Source organism: Pseudophryne corroboree, chromosome 2, assembly GCF_028390025.1.
Source record: "Pseudophryne corroboree isolate aPseCor3 chromosome 2, aPseCor3.hap2, whole genome shotgun sequence".
NCBI classification, from domain to species: Eukaryota; Metazoa; Chordata; class Amphibia; order Anura; family Myobatrachidae; genus Pseudophryne; species Pseudophryne corroboree.
Genome location: NC_086445.1, coordinates 487,864,019 through 487,883,201, shown reverse-complemented (window position 1 = coordinate 487,883,201; position 19,183 = coordinate 487,864,019). Strand labels below are relative to the sequence as shown.

Genomic DNA, 19,183 nt, shown 5'->3' with positions numbered 1-19,183 from the left:
GGCTGCTCAGATTACTGAGCAGTTTTGGGGGGGAAAAATTGCCAGTTAAGTGGTTAAGTTTACCTGTTAACATCTTTCTAGTTATTTTGAAAAAACCCCCCAAAAGTTCTCCTGTTATTCAGTTGGAGCTTTAAAATATGAAAATTTAAGATATTGCTTCAACTTTCTCCCCTTTTTGCAGTGCAGATGATGGAGTTCACTATCAATGGCTGACGCTACTGCGGCCTCCATTGCGGTGGCAGCAGTGTACTCAAATATTTTAATGTCCCAAATAGTCAAGTGGTTTGATTGCTTTCTGTCTGCACTTGATCCTTTAATAGGTCAATTAACTGATTTTTTTTCTTCAGCTCATTTATATACTAATCTGTAATGTCTGTCCCATCTCTAAAGGGCCCTACACATTGGCCGATCCGCCGCCGAGCTGCCCGGCGGGCGACCCGGCGGCGGAGAGGCAGTGACGGGGGGAGTGAAGTTTCTTCACTGCCCCCGTCACCCGGCTGCATTGAAGTGCAGGCAAATATGGACGAGATCGTCCATATTGGCCTGCATGTACAGCCGACGGGGGACCAGCGGTGAACGAGCGCGGGGCCGCGCATCGTTCATCGCTGGTGCATCCACACTCAAAGATATGAACGGTATCTCGTTCATTTATGAACAAGATCGTTCATATCTTTGACTGATGTTGTCCAGTGTGTAGGGCCTATTACACTCATGTGCAGTAATAGCTGAGCCATGCACCCCAGTGGCTCCCACTGCTAACAAAATGGGACAGGTCTAGCCTAGGGCAGGATGGAAGGGGGGCTAGACAGTGCAGCAGAGACGGAGTTGAACGGCGGAAAGATAGATGGCAGAGCAGGGGATAGAATACAGACGGGGCAGTTTGCAACACAGAGCAACTAGCTTTGTAAGAACAGGTATATTGGCTGTGCCATCATGTGGCATACACCTTTAATTGCACCACAAGGAAAACATGTTTTTACTAAAAAGTATAGGCCCTTATTATCTCTGGGAATCTAACTACTGCAGGTTTTTTCTTTTTCATCCACTAGGGGTCACTGGAGTACTCTTGGGATATGGACGGGCTTCCGTAGGAACACAGCACTGAATATTTAAATTTAGTAACACTCCACCCCTCCATATCCCTGAGCACTTACTCAGTGTTTTTTCTGTGCTGAACGTGGCAACACATGCTTAGCTGAAGTCACGGTTTTGTTGAAGAAACTTTTATTTTTAATTTTTATTTTTTCTACTGTTTGACCACATCCCTGTCCCCCTTCCAAAAGGCAGGGTCAGGGATAGTGCAGCTGCTGATTGCAGCACGGGCGTGTCGGGCCTCTCTGAAAGAGCTCCCTCACAGCCCTCACATCCTCCTGCACTGGCTGGCCGGCGCTTACTGAAAAGCCCCGTCGGAGCCTCCGCACGTCTGCAGGAGTGAGGTATGTGAAACGGGGCGGTCAGCTCCCGCTGCCGCCCCGACGTGTGGAGACATAGTGCTGGGTGACGGCAAGGAGCGGCTCTCCCCTCTCAGCCTCCGGCATCTTCCCGCTCAGGCGCCCGCCCATTCCACCCCGCTCAGGCGGCCGCACGTTCGTCCACAGACCTCCGTGCAGGCACCGCGGCTCTCTCCACTCAGGCGCCCGCACGTTCGGCCACAGACCTCCGTGCAGGCGCAGCGGCTCTCTCCACTCAGGCGCCCGCACGTTCGGCCACAGACCTCCGTGCAGGCGCCGCGGCTCTCCCCGCTCAGGTACCCGCCCGTTAGGCCACAGCCTCCGGCCAGGCACCTCGGAACGACCCTCACTTCGCCGCAGCGCTACCTTGGTAGCTGACACGCTATTATACAGGAGCCCACCGCTGGGACACACGAGGCACATAGCGCTCTACGATACCCGCTGGGGGCCCACACGCTGCGCTGCCGCTGTAATAAGATAAACAGCCATTACAGGGGGGACATATCAGTGAAATACTGCAGCAGCAGAGGGATTATTACAGTATAATCAGTGAATGCAGCACTGTGATTATATGTATAAGTATAGCAGGGCAGCCATTTTTAACATGCTTCCTGTGTCTTCCTCTGTGATTCCAGAACGTTCCTGTCCTACATCTCTTCTCCACCGGAGGCGCAGGGGTGTTCGTGGGAATTTGGGATCAAAATTTATAGTACTGGCCACGTGTATTGCACTGGGCCAGATATATATACAGAGCCACCTTATTGCTATTTTACTGAGTCGTGCAGGTGTCTGTGTTTTGTGTATTGTATTGTCTGTCGCCATAATGAGTAAGGCACCAGCAAAAACTAAAAAGCATATTTGCAAAGTATGTGGCAGTGTGTTACCGGATGGATCTACCACATGTAACGTATGTTTTGTGGATTCCGTTCAGAATACCATTTCTGCTCCGGTTTTGCAACCAATTTCATCACCGGATCCTCCGTGGGGTATGTTAGTAAATGTACTGGAGAAATTTCAGACAGAAATGACCGCTGCTCGTCTGGAGCGAGAAACGCTAAGATCTGAGTCTAGGGTGAGACCGCCAGAACTACCGGAGGCGTCTCAGCCTTGCGTAGGGTCCAAATCCATTTTGGGCAAACGGGATAATTTTCATATGTCTTATGATTTTCCAGTGTCTGCTATGTTGCAGTCTGACGATTCCATCCCAGACCTCACGGAACACGATGAGGGGGAGGAGGGCGAAGTGGAGTCAGACGGCGAGGATGTTAACAGTTCCGGCATTGATGATCTCATCAGAGCGGTACGGCAGTCGCTAAGGTTTCCTGAAGCTGAGCAGCCTCTCACCAATGATCAGGTCATATTTACTAAACGACGGAAGACGCCAGTAAGTTTTCCTGTGTCGGATTCTCTAAATCAGATGTTAGTAGAATCCAGACAGAATCCAGATAAACGGTTTTCTATACCTCGCAGATTTAAGTCTAGTTATCCGTTTCCAGAATCGGTAACGGGTACATGGGAGAATCCACCAATAGTTGATTCTTCAGTGTCAAAGCTTACCAAGAAATTAACCATACCAGTGCCATCAGCTACTACGCTTAAAGATCCGTCAGATCGTAAGATAGAAACTATGCTTAAATCCATGTATGTAGCAGCAGGTGTGATGCTAAGACCTGGATTGGTTGGCATTTGGGTCACTAAGGCGCTCATAATATGGCTTACAGAACTCAAATCGGCTTTACATGACGAAAACCTGATAATTCAGGTGAATCAAATGATTGAGGCTGTAGAGTATCTCTGTACAGCGTCTACTGACGTCTGTCAGCTCACTTCTCGTATTTCATCTTCGCTAGTTACGGCACGAAGAGCACTCTACCTGCGTACTTATCAAGCGGAGGCAGAGGTCAAACGAAGTATAGAGGCGTTGCCTTACGATGGCAAGAAGTTGTTTGGTCCAGAATTGGACGCATGGATTAAGGAGGCTACGGGAGGTAAGTCTGTGTTCTTACCATTGCCTCCACCTGCGCCAAGAAGAAGGTACGCTGGACCTTCGTTCAAATCCTTTAGACCTCAGCCCTTTCGAGGACGTGGCAGAGGATCAGCCACGCCTGCTAGACGTGGTCGAGGACGTGGTTTCCATCAAACCAACACAACTCGCCAAGACGCTAAGGTTACCGACAAGCCAGTGGCATGACGGGTTACCAGCCCATCTCGGATCTCCAATTGTGGGAGCACGCCTTCACACGTTCCATGGGGCGTGGTTCCACACGTCCGCGGAGGGCTGGATTCGCAATTTAGTGTTAAAAGGTTACAAAATAGAGTTCGACTGTCTTCCGCCTCTGCGGTTTTTCAAGACAGGTTTGCCTCTGTCGGACGACAAGAGGACAGTTTTGCAAATTGCCATTCAGTCCTTACTGGATTCGGCAGGGTTGATTCCGGTCCCTGTACACCAACAGGGTCAGGGTTATTATTCAAGTCTATTTGTGGTCCCGAAGCCGGATGGCTCAGTCAGACCAATATTGAACTTAAAGGGCCTCAATCAGTACGTAACTTACTACAGATTCAAAATGGAGTCTCTACGGTCGGTGATTGCGGGGTTAGAGACCAAGGAATTTATGATTGCGCTAGACCTCAAGGATGCGTACTTACACATTCCAATTTGGCAGCCTCATCAGAAATTCTTACGATTTGCAATACGCCAAAACCATTACCAGTTTCAGGCTCTGCCGTTTGGCCTGTCATCAGCGCCTCGGGTATTCACCAAAGTAATGTCTGTGATGATAGCTCACCTCAGATCCCTGGGAGTGACGATAGTTCCGTATTTAGACGATCTGCTCATCAAAGCTCCGTCTCAACAGATACTTACCCAACATGCGCTGCTAACTTACAATGTACTGGTTCACCACGGTTGGATTGTCAATTTCAAGAAATCACATCTGATTCCGTCTCAACGCCTTCAGTTCCTAGGTATGATTCTCGATACGGTCAATCAAAGGATTTACCTACCACAACAGAAAGTACAAATGCTACGCCATCTAGTACAATTAGTACTCAAACCACGCACAGTGTCGGTACACTTGTGCATTCGCCTGTTAGGCACAATGGTGGCAGCTTTCGAGGCGCTTCAGTTCGGGAGATTTCACTCTCGTCCATTTCAGCTGAACGTGCTTGCCCAGTGGTCGGGCTCGCATCTGCAGATTCACCACAGAGTGAGGTTGTCACCAATAGCAAGAGTTTCTCTGCTATGGTGGCTCAAGGAACACAATTTAACCGCAGGAAGACGGTTCGGAGTTTGCAATTGGATAATTCTAACTACGGACGCCAGTCTCAGAGGTTGGGGAGCGGTAATTCAAAATTGTCAGCTCCAGGGTCTCTGGGCGGATCACGAAAAATTGCTGTCAATAAATGTTCTAGAACTCCGCGCGATTTTCAATGCGCTACGACAAGCGGTGCACATGGTTCGCTCTCAGCCTGTCCAAGTGCAGTCGGACAATGCGACAGCGGTCGCATACATCAACAAACAAGGAGGAACGAGAAGCCGCATGGCAATGCGGGAAGTAGCTCGAATCCTCAATTGGGCAGAATACCACCAGGTGATATTGTCGGCCGTGTTCATTCCGGGAGTGGACAACTGGGAAGCGGATTATCTCAGTCGTCGGGATCTTCACCCAGGCGAATGGTCATTAAATCCAGAAGTGTTTCACATGTTGGTTCAGCGATGGGGTTATCCTCAGGTGGACCTGATGGCATCTCGACACAATCATCAAACGCCCCAGTATGTGTCCAGAACAAGAGATCCAAAGGCAGTCGCGGTGGATGCTCTCACTGTCGCGTGGCCGTACAGTCTGGTGTATCTGTTTCCACCGTTTCCGCTGCTCCCTCTGGTGCTAAAACGGATCAAAAGAGAGTCGCTCACAGTCATACTAGTGGCGCCTCATTGGCCTCGGAGAGCTTGGTTCTCGGATCTTCGAGGATTACTCGCAGACGATCCGTGGCCACTCCCGATACGTCCAGACCTGTTACAACAGGGTCCTTTTCTTTACCCCGATTTAGCGCGGCTGCGTTTGACGGGGTGGCTGTTGAGACCGCCCTCTTAAAAAGAGAGGGCATTCCAGATTCAGTTATACCAACCATGTTACGGGCTAGAAAGCCGGTTACGGCAGCTCATTATTACAGAATATGGCGTGCCTATATAGGTTGGTGTGAAGCTCGGAAATTTCCGACATCAGCTTTCAAGTTATGCCGCCTTTTGTTGTTTCTACAATCAGGCTTAGATGGAGGATTGCGTTTATCTACACTAAAGGTGCAGGTATCTGCTTTGTCAATTTACTTTCAAAGACGATTGGCTCTATTGCCGTCTATACGCACCTTTCTCCAAGGTGTAATCAGGGTACAGCCTCCTTTCATTCCACCTACAGCGCCATGGGACTTGAATCTGGTTTTGGAGTTCTTACAGTCTTCATATTTTGAACCCTTACAACAAGTGGATATAAAGTTTCTCACTTGGAAAACAATTTTTCTCTTAGCCTTAGCTTCGGCAAGGCGTGTTTCGGATTTGGGTGCCTTGTCCTGCAAGCCACCGTATTTGGTGTTTCATGATGACAGAGCGGAACTTCGGACGAATCCCGCCTTCTTACCAAAGGTAGTGTCATCTTTTCACATCAATCAACCAATAGTAGTTCCTGTGTTGACAGCACATTCTGGAACTCTGGATGTGGTTCGTGCGTTACGCGTTTATGTAACCCGAACGTCTTCAGTTCGTAAGACGGATACGTTATTTGTTCTCTATGATGCTGCCAAGATGGGTTGGCCAGCATCTAAACAAACTTTATCCAGATGGATAAAACTGACCATACGCCAGGCTTACCTTCATGCTAGGTTACAACCGCCTACGTCAGTAACCGCTCATTCCACACGTTCTGTGGGAACTTCATGGGCAGCTGGTCGTGGGGCTTCTGCGACGCAGCTTTGCCGGGCGGCTACATGGTCTTCAGTGCACACGTTTGTGCGCTTTTACAAGTTTGATACTTTTGCGGCATCAGCATCTAGCTTTGGCCGCCTAGTGTTACAAGTGCCAAACTGCTCTCCCGCCCACGGGGGAAGCTTTGGTACGTCCCAAGAGTACTCCAGTGACCCCTAGTGGATGAAAAAGAAAATAGGATTTTGGTACTTACCAGGTAAATCCTTTTCTTTGAATCCATAGGGGTCACTGGACGCCCACCCAGAGCAGTTTACTTACTTGGGGTTAGTTCTGAGGATCTTATGGTAACACATTTTCACCGACTGGTTCACGTTACAAGTGCTGGTTAGGGTGTCAACTGTTAGTTGTCAGTAACGTTATGGGTTAACTTCGTTATTGTCAGTTATGTTATATGTAATACTCCATTATTAACCTCTCTTAATTCCTGTTCGGCTCAGTAAAAAACACTGAGTAAGTGCTCAGGGATATGGAGGGGTGGAGTGTTACTAAATTTAAATATTCAGTGCTGTGTTCCTACGGAAGCCCGTCCATATCCCAAGAGTACTCCAGTGACCCCTATGGATTCAAAGAAAAGGATTTACCTGGTAAGTACCAAAATCCTATTTTTTCTGAAGCCCTCACTGTGAAATAAAATGAATGCATTATACATAAAGCATTAGAACACTGCATTATCTATCAATTGTATAGACACGGAATAGCTACTAATATTTTCCCAAAGACATAAGGGTAAATTAAGTAAGTTGAAACAGGTGTGATCACACACAGGCTATGACAACATAATCTAACACAAGAATTTGCCTGATCATTTTAAAAAAATCTAAGGAAATATATTTTCCTTTTCTAAAACATCTAACTAGTCAGATTAAGGCAATCAATGCTTATATTATAATTAAATGATTTCCACTACAGGCAAATTAAATAGGAGAGTGAAAACTAATGGCTCCAGAGGGGATTTTATGTGTTGTACCCAGTCACTAAAGTGCCATTCGGATAGCAAGGAAGGAAAACCCTGAGGACAATGCAATTGTGAATACAAATACACTGAGTAAGTATAATCCAGAGACTGGTCTGTGAAGTTGAGTTACATGCACGGAAATTGGGCAGCTTGTTAAATAATGCACCCACTGCACTACATTATATACAAGTAGGGAAAATAAAAATACTAGTTTGTGGCTCCTCTCCCAGGAGGAAACGAAGACTCGTTTAAGCACCAGAGTACACTAAATCAGAGTTCAGCTAATTTATTCCCATTCAATGATGCAGTGACATACTTGCCTACCTGACCCTCTCCATGAGGGAGAACATGCTCTGTTCCTGGACTTTCCTGGAAATTTATGATTGCCATCACCTGTAGTGAGCTAGGTAATTGATAAGAAAGGTGTTTCACCACAGGTGATGGCAATCATACATTACCAGGAAAAGAGCATTTTCTCCCTCATGGAGAGGGTCAGGTAGGCAAGTATGATGCAGTCTGCCTTGATATAATACCAGAAACATTTATATAGGGGGTGTCCCAGTATCTATACTGCTACCAGCAGGCATAATTATATTAATCTTGCTGGCATCATACAGCCTGCGTTTATATATCTTTGGTATATTATATAATGTATTATGCTATCCTACTACACAGTTATCAAGGTACTTTGCAATAGTTGTACAAAAATGTATATTTAGTAACTACAAATTTATAACTTTAATGTTAATTAGTATATAGTCTAGAAACAACAATCTCTACTACTGAAAAAAACACAAAAACAAAAATAGGATTTTAATTACCTACCAGTAAATCCTTTTCTCATAGTCCGTAGAGGATACTGGGGTCCACATTAGTACCATGGGGTATAGACGGGTCCACTAGGAGCCTTGGGAACTTTAAGAAATCAATAGTGTGCGCTGGCTCCTCCCTCTATGCCCCTCATACCAGACTCAGTCTAGAAACTGTGGGCCGAGGAGACGACATAGTTTGAGAGAAGGATTTAAAAAACAGTGGTGAGATTTATACCAGCACACACAAACAAGAGGAAAGCCATGCTAACCAAACTTGAAAGGGGGAATTGAAATGTTTGAAAAGTCGGTTGGGTGTCTGTTTTTTTCTGTCTATTAGATAGGAAAAAACAGACACCCAACTGACTTTTCAAACAATTGAATTTCACCCGAACAGGAACAGCAACAGCTGAACCAACAACAATACTGAACCAAGTAACAGTGCAGGAAAACACGAAGCACTATGCGGGCGCCCAGTATCCTCTACGGACTACGAGAAAAGGATTTACCGGTAGGTAATTAAAATCCTATTTTCTCTTACGTCCTAGAGGATACTGGGGTCCACATTAGTACCATGGGGATGTACCAAAGCTCCCAAACCGGGTGGGAGTGTGCTGAGGTTCCTGCAGAACAGATTTACCAAACTGAAGGTGATCAGATGCCAAAGTATCGAACTTGTAGAACTTAGCAAACGTGTTCGAACCTGACCAAGTAGCTGCTTGGCAGAGCTGTAAAGCCGAGACACCCCGGGCAGCTGCCCAGGAAGACCCCACCGACCTAGTAGAGTGGGCCTGTACAGATCTTGGAACCGGCAAACCTGCCGTAGAATAAGCATGCTGGATAGTAAGCCTGATCCAGCGAGCAATAGACCGCTTTGAAGCAGGACATCCAATTTTATTGGAATCGTAGAGAACAAACAGCGAGTCCGATTTTCTGTGACGAGCTGTCCGCTTTACATAGATCTTCAAAGCCCTCACAGCATCCAGGGACTTTGAAGTAGCAGAGGTGTCGGTAACCACCGGATCCACAATAGGTTGGTTGATATGAAACGCAGACACCACCTTTGGAAGAGTTCTGAGTTCAGCTCTATCTTCATGAAAAAGTTCAGCTCTATCTTCATGAAAAAATCAAATGGGTGCTTTTGTGAGACAACGCCGCAGCTCCGACACACGTCTTGGTGAAGCCAAGGCAAACAGTGTGATGGCCTTCCAAGTAAGAAACTTGACGTCAACGTCCTGTAAAGGCTCAAACCATTCCGACTGCAGGAACTGCACCACCACGTTGAGATCCCAAGGTGCCATAGGAGGCACAAAGGGCGGTTGGATGTGCAGAACACCCTTCAAAAATGTCTGAACCTCCGAGAGAGAAGCCAATTGTTTCTGGAAGAAAATGGATAAGGCCGAAATCTGGACTTTCAAGGAGCCCAAACTTAGGCCCACATCCACTCCTGAATGCAGAAAAAAAAACGTCTCAGTTGAAATTCCACCCCAGGAAATTTCGTGTTCTCACACCAAGAGACGTATTTTTTCCAAATACAGTGGTAATGTTTAGACGTTACCCCCTTTCTGGCTTGGATCAAGGTTGGAATAACCCTGTCCGGGATCCCTTTCCAGGCTAGAATTTGACGCTCAACCTCCAAGCCGTCAAACATAGCCGCGGTAAGCCGTGATGAACGGCCCCTGTTGTAGAAGATCCTTGCGAAGAGGTAGAGGCCAAGGGTCCTCTAGGAGCATCTCCAGTAGATCCGCGTACCAGGCCCTTCGTGGCCAGTCCGGAGCAATGAGAATAGCTTGAACCTTTTCCCTTTTTATTATTTTGAGAATACTTGGGATCAATGGAAGTGGTGGAAACACGTACACCATCTGGTAGACCCATGGAGTCACCAGAGCGTCTACCGCCACTGCTTGTGGGTCTCTTGACCTGGAACAGTACCGCTTGAGCTTCTTGTTGAAACGAGAGGCCATCATGTCGATTTGTGGAATTCCCCACCGACGTGTCAAGCACCCAAACACCTCCGGGTGAAGGCCCCACTCTCCTGGGTGGAGGTCGTGTCTGTTGAGGAAGTCTGCTTCCCAGTTGTCCACTCCCGGAATGAACACTGCCGACAACGCCACAGCGTGCCATTCTGCCCAGAGGAGAATCCTTGTCCCCTCTGACATCGCTGCTCTGCTCTTCGTTTTTCCCTGCCGGTTTATGGTCGTTACCGCCGTCACATTGTCCAAGTGAACCTGAATGGCGTGATCCTGAAGAAGATGTGATGCCTGTAGAAGGGCGTTGTATATGGCCCTTAGTTCCAGAATGTTGATAGGAAGAATGGTTTCCTGACTTGACTATTTTCCTTGGAACTGTTCCCCTTCGGTGACTGCTCCCCAACCTCTGAGGCTTACGTCTGTGGTTAGCAGAATCCAATTTTGAATACCGAACCTTCGGCCCTCGGTCAGGTAAGAAGTCTGAAGCCACCACAGAAGATAAATCCTGGCTTTTGGCGACAGACGTATCCTCTGGTGCATGTGAAGATGCAATCCGGACCATTTGTCCAACAGGTCCAGCTGGAAGGGCCTTGCGTGAAACCTTCCGTACTGCAGTGCCTCGTAACACATCCCAGCATGCCCTGACACAGCTTTAGAATTCTTTGACAGCAACACTGTGTCAGGGCATGCTGGGATATGTAGTTTCGCAACAGCTGGAGGGCCGCAGTTTGGACATGCCTGGCATAGATGCACCGATATCTGGGTCGGTCTTAGAACGTCCTGCACCATCGATTGAATTACCAATGCCTTTTCCAATGGAAGGGATACCTTCTGTGCCTCCGTATCCAGTATCATCCCCAGGAAGCCTTCGTGTTGGTTCCAGGTGAGATTTTGGCAGGTTCAGAATGCACCCGTGATCCTGGAGTAGTCGTGTTGAGAGGGCAATGTTGTCTAACAACCTCTCCCTGGATGGTGCTTTTATCAGCTGATTGTCCAGGTACGGTATTATGTTCACTCAGTGCTTGCGGAGGAGAAACATCATCTGTGCCATTACCTTAGTGAACACACTTGGTGCCGTGGAGAGGCCAAATGGCAGGGCCTGGAACTGGTAGTGACAGTCCTGTAATGCAAACCTTAGATAAGCCTGATAAGGCGGCCAATTCGGGATATGAAGGTACGCATCCTTGATATCCAGAGACACCAGGAATTCCCCCTCCTTCAGAACTGAGATCATTGCTCTCAGAGACTCCAACTTGAATTTGAACACCCGTAAGTACGGGTTCAGTGACTTGAGGTTTAAAATGGGCCTTACCGAACTGTCTGGTTTCGGTACCACAAACAGGTTGGAATAATAACCCTTGTTTTGCAGGTGAAGTGGAACTGGAACAATGACCTGAGTCTGTACCAGTTTTTGAATTGCTGCCTGTAAAGTCATGCTTGCTTCTGGAGAAGCTGGTAGGCCTGATTTGAAGAATCTGTGAGGTGGGAGTTCCTGAAACTCCAGTCTGTAGCCCTTGGCGATAAGATCCTTGACCCATGGATCCAGGCATGATGTTGCCCATATGTGACTGAAATATCTTAATCAGGCTCCCACCTGCCTGTCTTCCAGGCAGTGTGGTCCACCGTCATGCTGAAGGCTTTGAGGAAGCAGAACAGGAGGTCTGTTCTTGTAAAACTGCAGTTGCAGGTTTTCTGGGTTTGCCTCTATTGCCTTTGGAGGCTGTAGAAGAACCTTTGGATTTACTTTTAAATTTCGCTGTCTGAAAGGACTGCAGAGTTGGAGCAGAGTAGGTTTTCCTAGCTGGGGGTGCTGCGGAAGGAAGGTATGTAAACTTACCCACCGTAGCCTTTGATATCCACGTATCCAGTTCATCTCCAAAAACGGCTTCACCTGTGAATGGTAGGCTTTCCACACCTTTCCTGGAATCCGCATCCACAGTCCACTGGCGTAGCCACAAGCCCCTGCGTGCTGACACTGCCATGGCAGTGGTGCATGCGTTGAGCAAACCAATTTCCTTTATGGCCTCCACCATAAAATTAGCAGAGTCCTGTATATGCTCTAGGAGCAAAATTATATCCCCCCTGGATAAGGAAACTAACCCGTCAATTAGATTACCTGACCATTTTGCAATGGCCCTAGTGATCTATACACCAGCAGCTGTGTACAGGGATTTGAGAGAGTGGTCTCAATTTTGCGGTCAGCCGTGTCCTTTAAGGAGGCTGCCCCAGGAACAGGTAAGACTATCTTAGGTGACAACCTAGATACCAATGCGTCAACAATCGGTGGATTTTCCCACTTTTTCCTATCATCCTGAGGAAACGGGAAGGATGTGAGTAACCTTTTAGGGATCTGAAACTTCTTGTCTGAATTAACCCAAGTTTCTTCAAACAGAGAATTTAACTCCTTTGAAGAAGGGAATGTAGCAGAGGATTTCTTTTTTACATTAAAATAAGATTCCTCATCCACCTCCGCCACCTTGTCAGGAATGTGCAGGACTTCTCTAATAGCTTCTATCAGAGCCTGTATTCCTTGTGACAGGGCTACATCCTCCCCCACACGAGTCCACTTCACCCTCCTCCGCGTCTGATACGTCATCATCAGTGTCAGCCTGCAGGATTTGGGCCAGAGTACGCTTTTGTGGACAAATGGCAGGGGTCTGAGACGCTGGTATGGGAACTGAATCTCTAGTCAACAGGTCCTCCACAAACTGTCTTAAGTATTGCGTCTCTTTCTCATTATGGGATAATTTATTAGAAATATGTGAGATAATCCCTTTAAGGGAATCTAACCATGCGGGTTCAGACCCACTAGCCTGAGAATGTGTACTATCTTGGGTACACTGTAGTGAATCCCCCGGGAAAGACTAACACTCTGCTGTGCAGGAAACACACTCCCTTGACATGGTAATGTGAAGAGAGACACACACACAGTAAAGGTGAAATCACAGTTAACCCACACAGAGCCCGCAGAGACACAGAGAAGATGGAGCCAGCCACACCGCGCTCTATATGCTAAAGCCAAACTCAGCTTGGGTCGCAAACTAGGCTCCTTAATAGGGCTTAGTATTCTAACACCGCTCCCCCCCCTTACTATGACTGCATGTTACCGCTGAGGAAACGTGGAGTCTTTGTGGAGGAGCTGCGCTTCACTGCAAATCCTGTCAGTGTGAGCTACAGAGGGAAAATGGCGCTGGTGAGCTGCTGGATCCGCTAATAGTGAAGCCCCGCCTCCGTAATGGCGCGCGGTCTTCCCGGTTTTATTATACTGGCTGAGGTGTCTAAGAAGCTTAACAGCGGGTTAGAATTCCTGTAAGCTGTTTGCCAGTGTAGGGTAATGTTAAAAAGCTCAGCTCGCCGATCACAGCGGAAACACACACACATACAGCATGCTATACTGAGCCTGGAGACGCAGCCTGCATGTCAGTGCTGCGCTCCATACCCTGATGCTGCCATTACAGCCAGCGACCCACTAACCCGGATGCCGGGACTGTACGCTCACCGTGGTGGTGCTTGCGAATAGGACCCTCAGGAGCTAGGTGTCCTCCATTAACCCTATAGGAGGTTGGGCTTCCCCCCCCCCATCTCTAAGTCTCACGAAGCAGACAGGCTGGTGCCAACCAGTCCTGTCTGAAAACAACGAACAGAAAATAAATGCAGAAAACTCTTCAGGAGCTTCCCTAAGCAGGACCGGCTCCTCCGGGCACATTTTCTAAACTGAGTCTGGTAGGAGGGGCATAGAGGGAGGAGTCAGCGCACACTATTGATTTCTTAAAGTGCCCAAGGCTCCTAGTGGTACTGTCTATACCCCATGGTACTGATGTGGACCCCAGTACCCTCTAGGACGTAAGAGAAACAACAGGTTTTATATAATGGCTATCACATGTATGCTACTGGAATTGGTGTGTCCATGTGACTATTATAGGAAGATTTCATCTGACTTCTCCTTCAAGACCAGATTTCAACAATGGGCTAAATATGTCAATTACAATATACTTAACAATGACAGTATCAGTTGTCAATGATATGCTGCAAACCCAGATACAAATACATTTTACTTATTTCTTAAATAATGTTGAAAACTGTTAAATACCTAAAGCTGGTACCAAAATGGCTTCACTAGGTCCAATTCTTGTAGTCATCTGATTTGTTAATATCACCTACAAAAACAAAAATGTTAGCATAGAACCACATATAAGGCATATGAAAAAGCTGTTTTTTTTAATCTGTCCTGGAGTATGGGGGTAATTCAGAGTTGATCGCAGCAGCAAATTTGTTAGCAGTTGGGTAAAACCATGTGCACTGCAGGTGTGGCAGATACAATATTTGCAGAGAGAGTTATGGGCCCTACTCACTTGGCGATGTGCCGCCGAGGTGCCCGACGGCCGACGAGCGACCCGGCGGCGGGGGGGCAGTGACGGGGGGAGTGAAGTTTCTTCACTCCCCCCGTCACCCGGCTGCATTGAAGTGCAGGCAAATATGGACGAGATCGTCCATATTGGCCTGCATGCACAGCCGACGGGAGACCAGCGATGAACGAGCGCGGGGACGCGCATCGTTTATCGCTTAAGTCTCCACACTGAAAGATATGAACGAGTTCTCGTTCATTTATGAACGAGATCGTTCATATCTTTCAGAATATCGCCAAGTGTGTAGGGCCCATTAGATTTGGGTGGGTTATACGGTTTCTGTGCAGGGTAAATACTGGCTGCTTTATTTATACACTGCAATTTAGAGTTCAGTTTGAACACACCCCACCCAAATCTAACTCTCTCTGCACATGTTATATCTGCCCTGAACCCCCCCCCCCCCCCTTCCCCGGCAGTGCACATGGTTTTGCCCAACTGCTAACAAATTTGTTGTTGCGATCAACTCTGGATTACCCCCTATAAGACAAATCAGTTAAAAGATCATTAGGGAGATACTCAATGGAGGGGTGGGAAGGGAGGTGTTACGTTCACTGTACTTGGTACTCCTGAAACTGGGCGGATGAGCCCCAAGTACAGGAACGTAATGCTGGAGTGGGAATTGAGTTCAGCAGCAAACCCCTATAGAAACTTGACTCTGTTGTTCCACCCGCGTGGTCAGTCTACGCCTGCGAGACTATGTTTGCTTGGGCCCACAGCAGCCGCGTTTGAAGGGCGGATTATGTCTGCCCAACTCCGATGCCCCCCGGTCTAAGTTGGAGACAAGGCGTAAACTGAGACGGGGCAAGAACAAGGGGAACCTCTAACTAAACAGAAACTCGAGTTTGGGGCAACTACAGAACTCAAACAACAGTATGTGCGGCACCGCCGCCAGGACAAACTACAACAAATGAAATGCTGTCCACATGCCGACACAATACTACTGTGTACCAGCAATGACCGCATACGCAGAACCCTCTGCAGAAAATCCAAAGCAAATATAACGGACAGATACGGCCAAGGCCGTAAGGTGCGGCAAAGCCGCTACTCACGACACCGGTGTGCACACAGGCGGATGGACGGGAACCCCAAAGCCGCAGTCACAGGCTCACATAACAAAAAAGCCGGACAGATATCTTTAACAGGCTCCGGACACCAGGACTCAGGACTCTGGGCTACTGGATCACAGGAACACACCAGGGCAGGAACAGCTCACAGGAAGCTCTGGACTCAGATGCAATACTAGACAAGACTCTATTCAGGAACATACAGGTATCTTAGCAGGACGTCTATCACCAGCTCAGAACTGCAAAGGTAGCTAGGTAATAAGGGAACACGCCCCAATCAGGATGGCTGGAAGCCAGGAACAAGATAATGACCAGAATAGCTGCAGGTGAGAGTAACAGACAAGAGCCAGATTGCAGTACAGAGACTCACCACATAATGATCAACTATCTGACAGGTGAGACTAAACACATAGAAACAGGCTGCAATTACACAGACTCACCACCGGCGGCCAACAAGAGTCTTCTAAACCAGAGTAATGGAAATCCTGGCATGCGAACAGAACTATAGTACAAAATACATAAACAGAAAGCAAACAGGAATGAACCACTACTTGTAGTTCATAACAGTACCCTCTCCTTAAGGGTGGACTCCGGACACCCCATATAAGCCAAGGGGAACAGAAACAGAAGAATAACATAAAGTACATAACCAAAATGCAAAATAGGAATGAGCCACTACCGTGGCTCATAACAGGAGGTTAGGGACACTTACACACAGCGATCAATTAATATTGAGAGGGATAAGGGACCTGCGGTTCAGTCCCTTTATATTCGGGACTGTATGCAAATTTATATCCCTTAATGATTTCTCTTAGCACCTCAGCAAGATAGTGGTCAGTCAAATTAAAGTGGAAAAACTAGTTTTTATGCTGAAGAGATTCTAGGTTAACACTTGATTCATCCAACACAAAAAGCCAAAGGTAATCATTTGTTTCACTCACATGCATGAGGACTACTTCACTTGAATAAATATATATATATATATATATATATATATATATATATACACACATATATATACAGTGGGGATTGAAAGTTTGGGCACCCCAGGCAAAAAATCATTTTAATGTGCAAAAAGAAGCCAGGGAAAGATGGAAAAATCTCCAAAAGGCATCAAATTACAGATTAGACATTCTTATAACATGTCGAAAAAAGTTTGATTTTATTTCCATCATTTACACTTTCAAAAGAACAGAAAAAAAAAATGGTGTCTGCAAAAGTTTGGGCACCCTGCAGAGTTAATACCTTGTACTGCCCCCTTTGGCAAGTATCACAGCTTGTAAATGCTTTTTGTAGCCAGCCAAGAGTCTTTCAATTCTTGTTTGAGGTATCTTCGCCCATTCTTCCTTACAAAAGTCTTCCAGTTCTTTGAGATTCCTGGGCTGTCTGTGACGCACTTTTCTTTTAAGGTCTATCCATAGATTTTCAATTATGTTGAGGTCAGGAGATTGTGAAGGCCATGACAAAACCTTCAGTTTACGCCTCTTGATGTAATCCACCGTGGATTTTGAGGTGTGTTTAGGATCATTATTCATTTGTAGAAGCCAGCCTCTCTTTAACTTCAGCTTTTTCACAGATGGCATCAAGTTAGCGTCCAAAATTTGCTGGAATCTTATTGAATCCATTTTTCCTTCTACTCGTGAAATGTTCCCTGTGCCACTGGCTGCAATACAACCCCAAAGCATGATTGATCCACCCCCATGCTTAACAGTTGGACAGAGGTTCTTTTCATTAAATTCTGTGCTCTTCCTTCTCCAAACGTACCTTTGCTCATTCCGGCCAAAAAGTTCTATTTTAACCTCATCTGTCCACAGAACTTTATTCCAAAATGCATCAGGCTTGTCTATATGTTCATTTGCAAACTTCAAACGCTGATTTTTGTGGTGAGGAAGTAGAAGAGGTTTTCTTCTGATGACTCTTCCATGAAGACCATATTTGTACAAGTATCTCTTTATAGTGGAATAGTGTACCACAACTCCAGTGTCTGCCAGATCTTCCTGGAGGGATCGTGCAGTCAAACGTGGATTTTGACTTGCTTTTCTCACAATCCTGCGAGCTGTTCTGTCTGATATTTTTCTTGGTCTTCCAGATCTTGCTTTAACTTCCACTGTTCCTGATGACTGCCATTTCTTAATTACATTCCGAACAGAGGATATGGGAATCTGATAACGCTTTGCTATCTTCTTATAGCCTTCTCCTGCTTTGTGAGCGTCAACTATTCTCAGTTTCAGTGTTCTACACAACTGCTTAGAGGAACCCATGGTGCTGATTGTTGGAGCAAGGTCAGATGAGTCTGGGCTTTTAAAACCTTTGAGACTGACATCACCTGGTCTTTCCAGATGATGATTGAGAACAATCCATGACACTGCCAGGTCTCAGCTGTCCAAAGGGGGCAGTACAAGGTATTAACTCTGCAGGGTGCCCAAACTTTTGCAGACGCCATTTTTTGTTTTCTGTTCTTTTGATAGTGTAAATGATGGAAATAAAATCTTTTTTTGACATGTTATAAGAATGCCTAATCTGTAATTTGATGCCTTTTGGAGATTTTTCAATCTTTCCTTGGCTTCTTTTTGCACATTAAAATGAATTTTAGCCTGGGGTGCCCAAACTTTCGATCCCCACTGTATATTTGGGTAAGTGGGAGTCTGAAGTCATTTATAATGACAACCCTTTTCAAAAAAATATTGTTCAATATAATAGGTTTATAGATGATATGTTGGTTGTTTGGAAGGGAACCCAGGATGATTTTAATTCTTTTATGCAATATATTAATGTGAATCAATATAATAAAAGAAAATTGAATATTTAGATCTTGTGTTAGATACTAGTGAATGGACTCCAGGGAAAAATATTAGCACATATACTCATATAAAAAAAGGTGGACAGTAATAATTACATCCATTACAATAGTTGTCACCTAAAAAATTGGGTTTTCTAATATTCCCTACTCTCAATTTTAGCGGATAAAGAGGAACTGTACGGATGCTGCTATGTATGAGGAACAAGCAGAACTGTACATGGAGCGTTTTAAGGAAAAGAAATACCCTCTAAAAGTAATTAATAAATGTAAAGAGAAAGCAGATAAATTGGTAAGGAGTGATTTGTTGATATATAAGGAGAGGGAAAAAATTGATAAACCATTCATACCATTTGTCACTGGTTATAATATCCAAAATAGACAAATAAAAGAAATTCTTAGTAAACACTGGGATGTTTTAGAGCTTGACCCGGTTTTTAAAGGAGTTCTCCCAAAAAAACCACAGGTAATATTTAAACGAGCAAGAACCCTTAAAAATATTTTGTCACCATGTAGTCTTCCAAATATTAAGGATGAATTGTGGTTGAAAAATACAAATGGGTGTTTCCCATGTAATCATTGCAAAGTGTGTCCTTTTGTAAGTAAAGAGAGAAAGAAAGTTTGGAATCATGATCGGACCAGATACTGGGATATTAAGGGGTTAATGAATTGCCAAACTACATTTGTTATATATCTACTTGAGTGTCAATGTGGGGCTAGGTATGTTGGCAAGACTAAACGCCAATTTAAAAT

The 19,183-nt window shown here is 46.0% G+C and overlaps 1 protein-coding gene across 7 annotated transcripts in view; it reads right to left on the bottom strand.

Annotated features, from left to right (window-relative positions):
• Positions 1-19,183, bottom strand: part of RAD51C (RAD51 paralog C) — a 207,942-nt gene that overhangs the window by 46,165 nt on the left and 142,594 nt on the right. For all 7 annotated transcript variants that reach the window (XR_010226127.1, XM_063953901.1, XM_063953898.1 and 4 more), the window contains one exon: positions 14,254-14,320. Coding sequence is in view for 6 of the 7 variants with exons in the window: in XM_063953901.1 (XP_063809971.1) it covers positions 14,254-14,320 (67 nt within the window). In the remaining variant the exon portion in view is untranslated. The remainder of the gene's footprint in view (positions 1-14,253; positions 14,321-19,183) is intronic.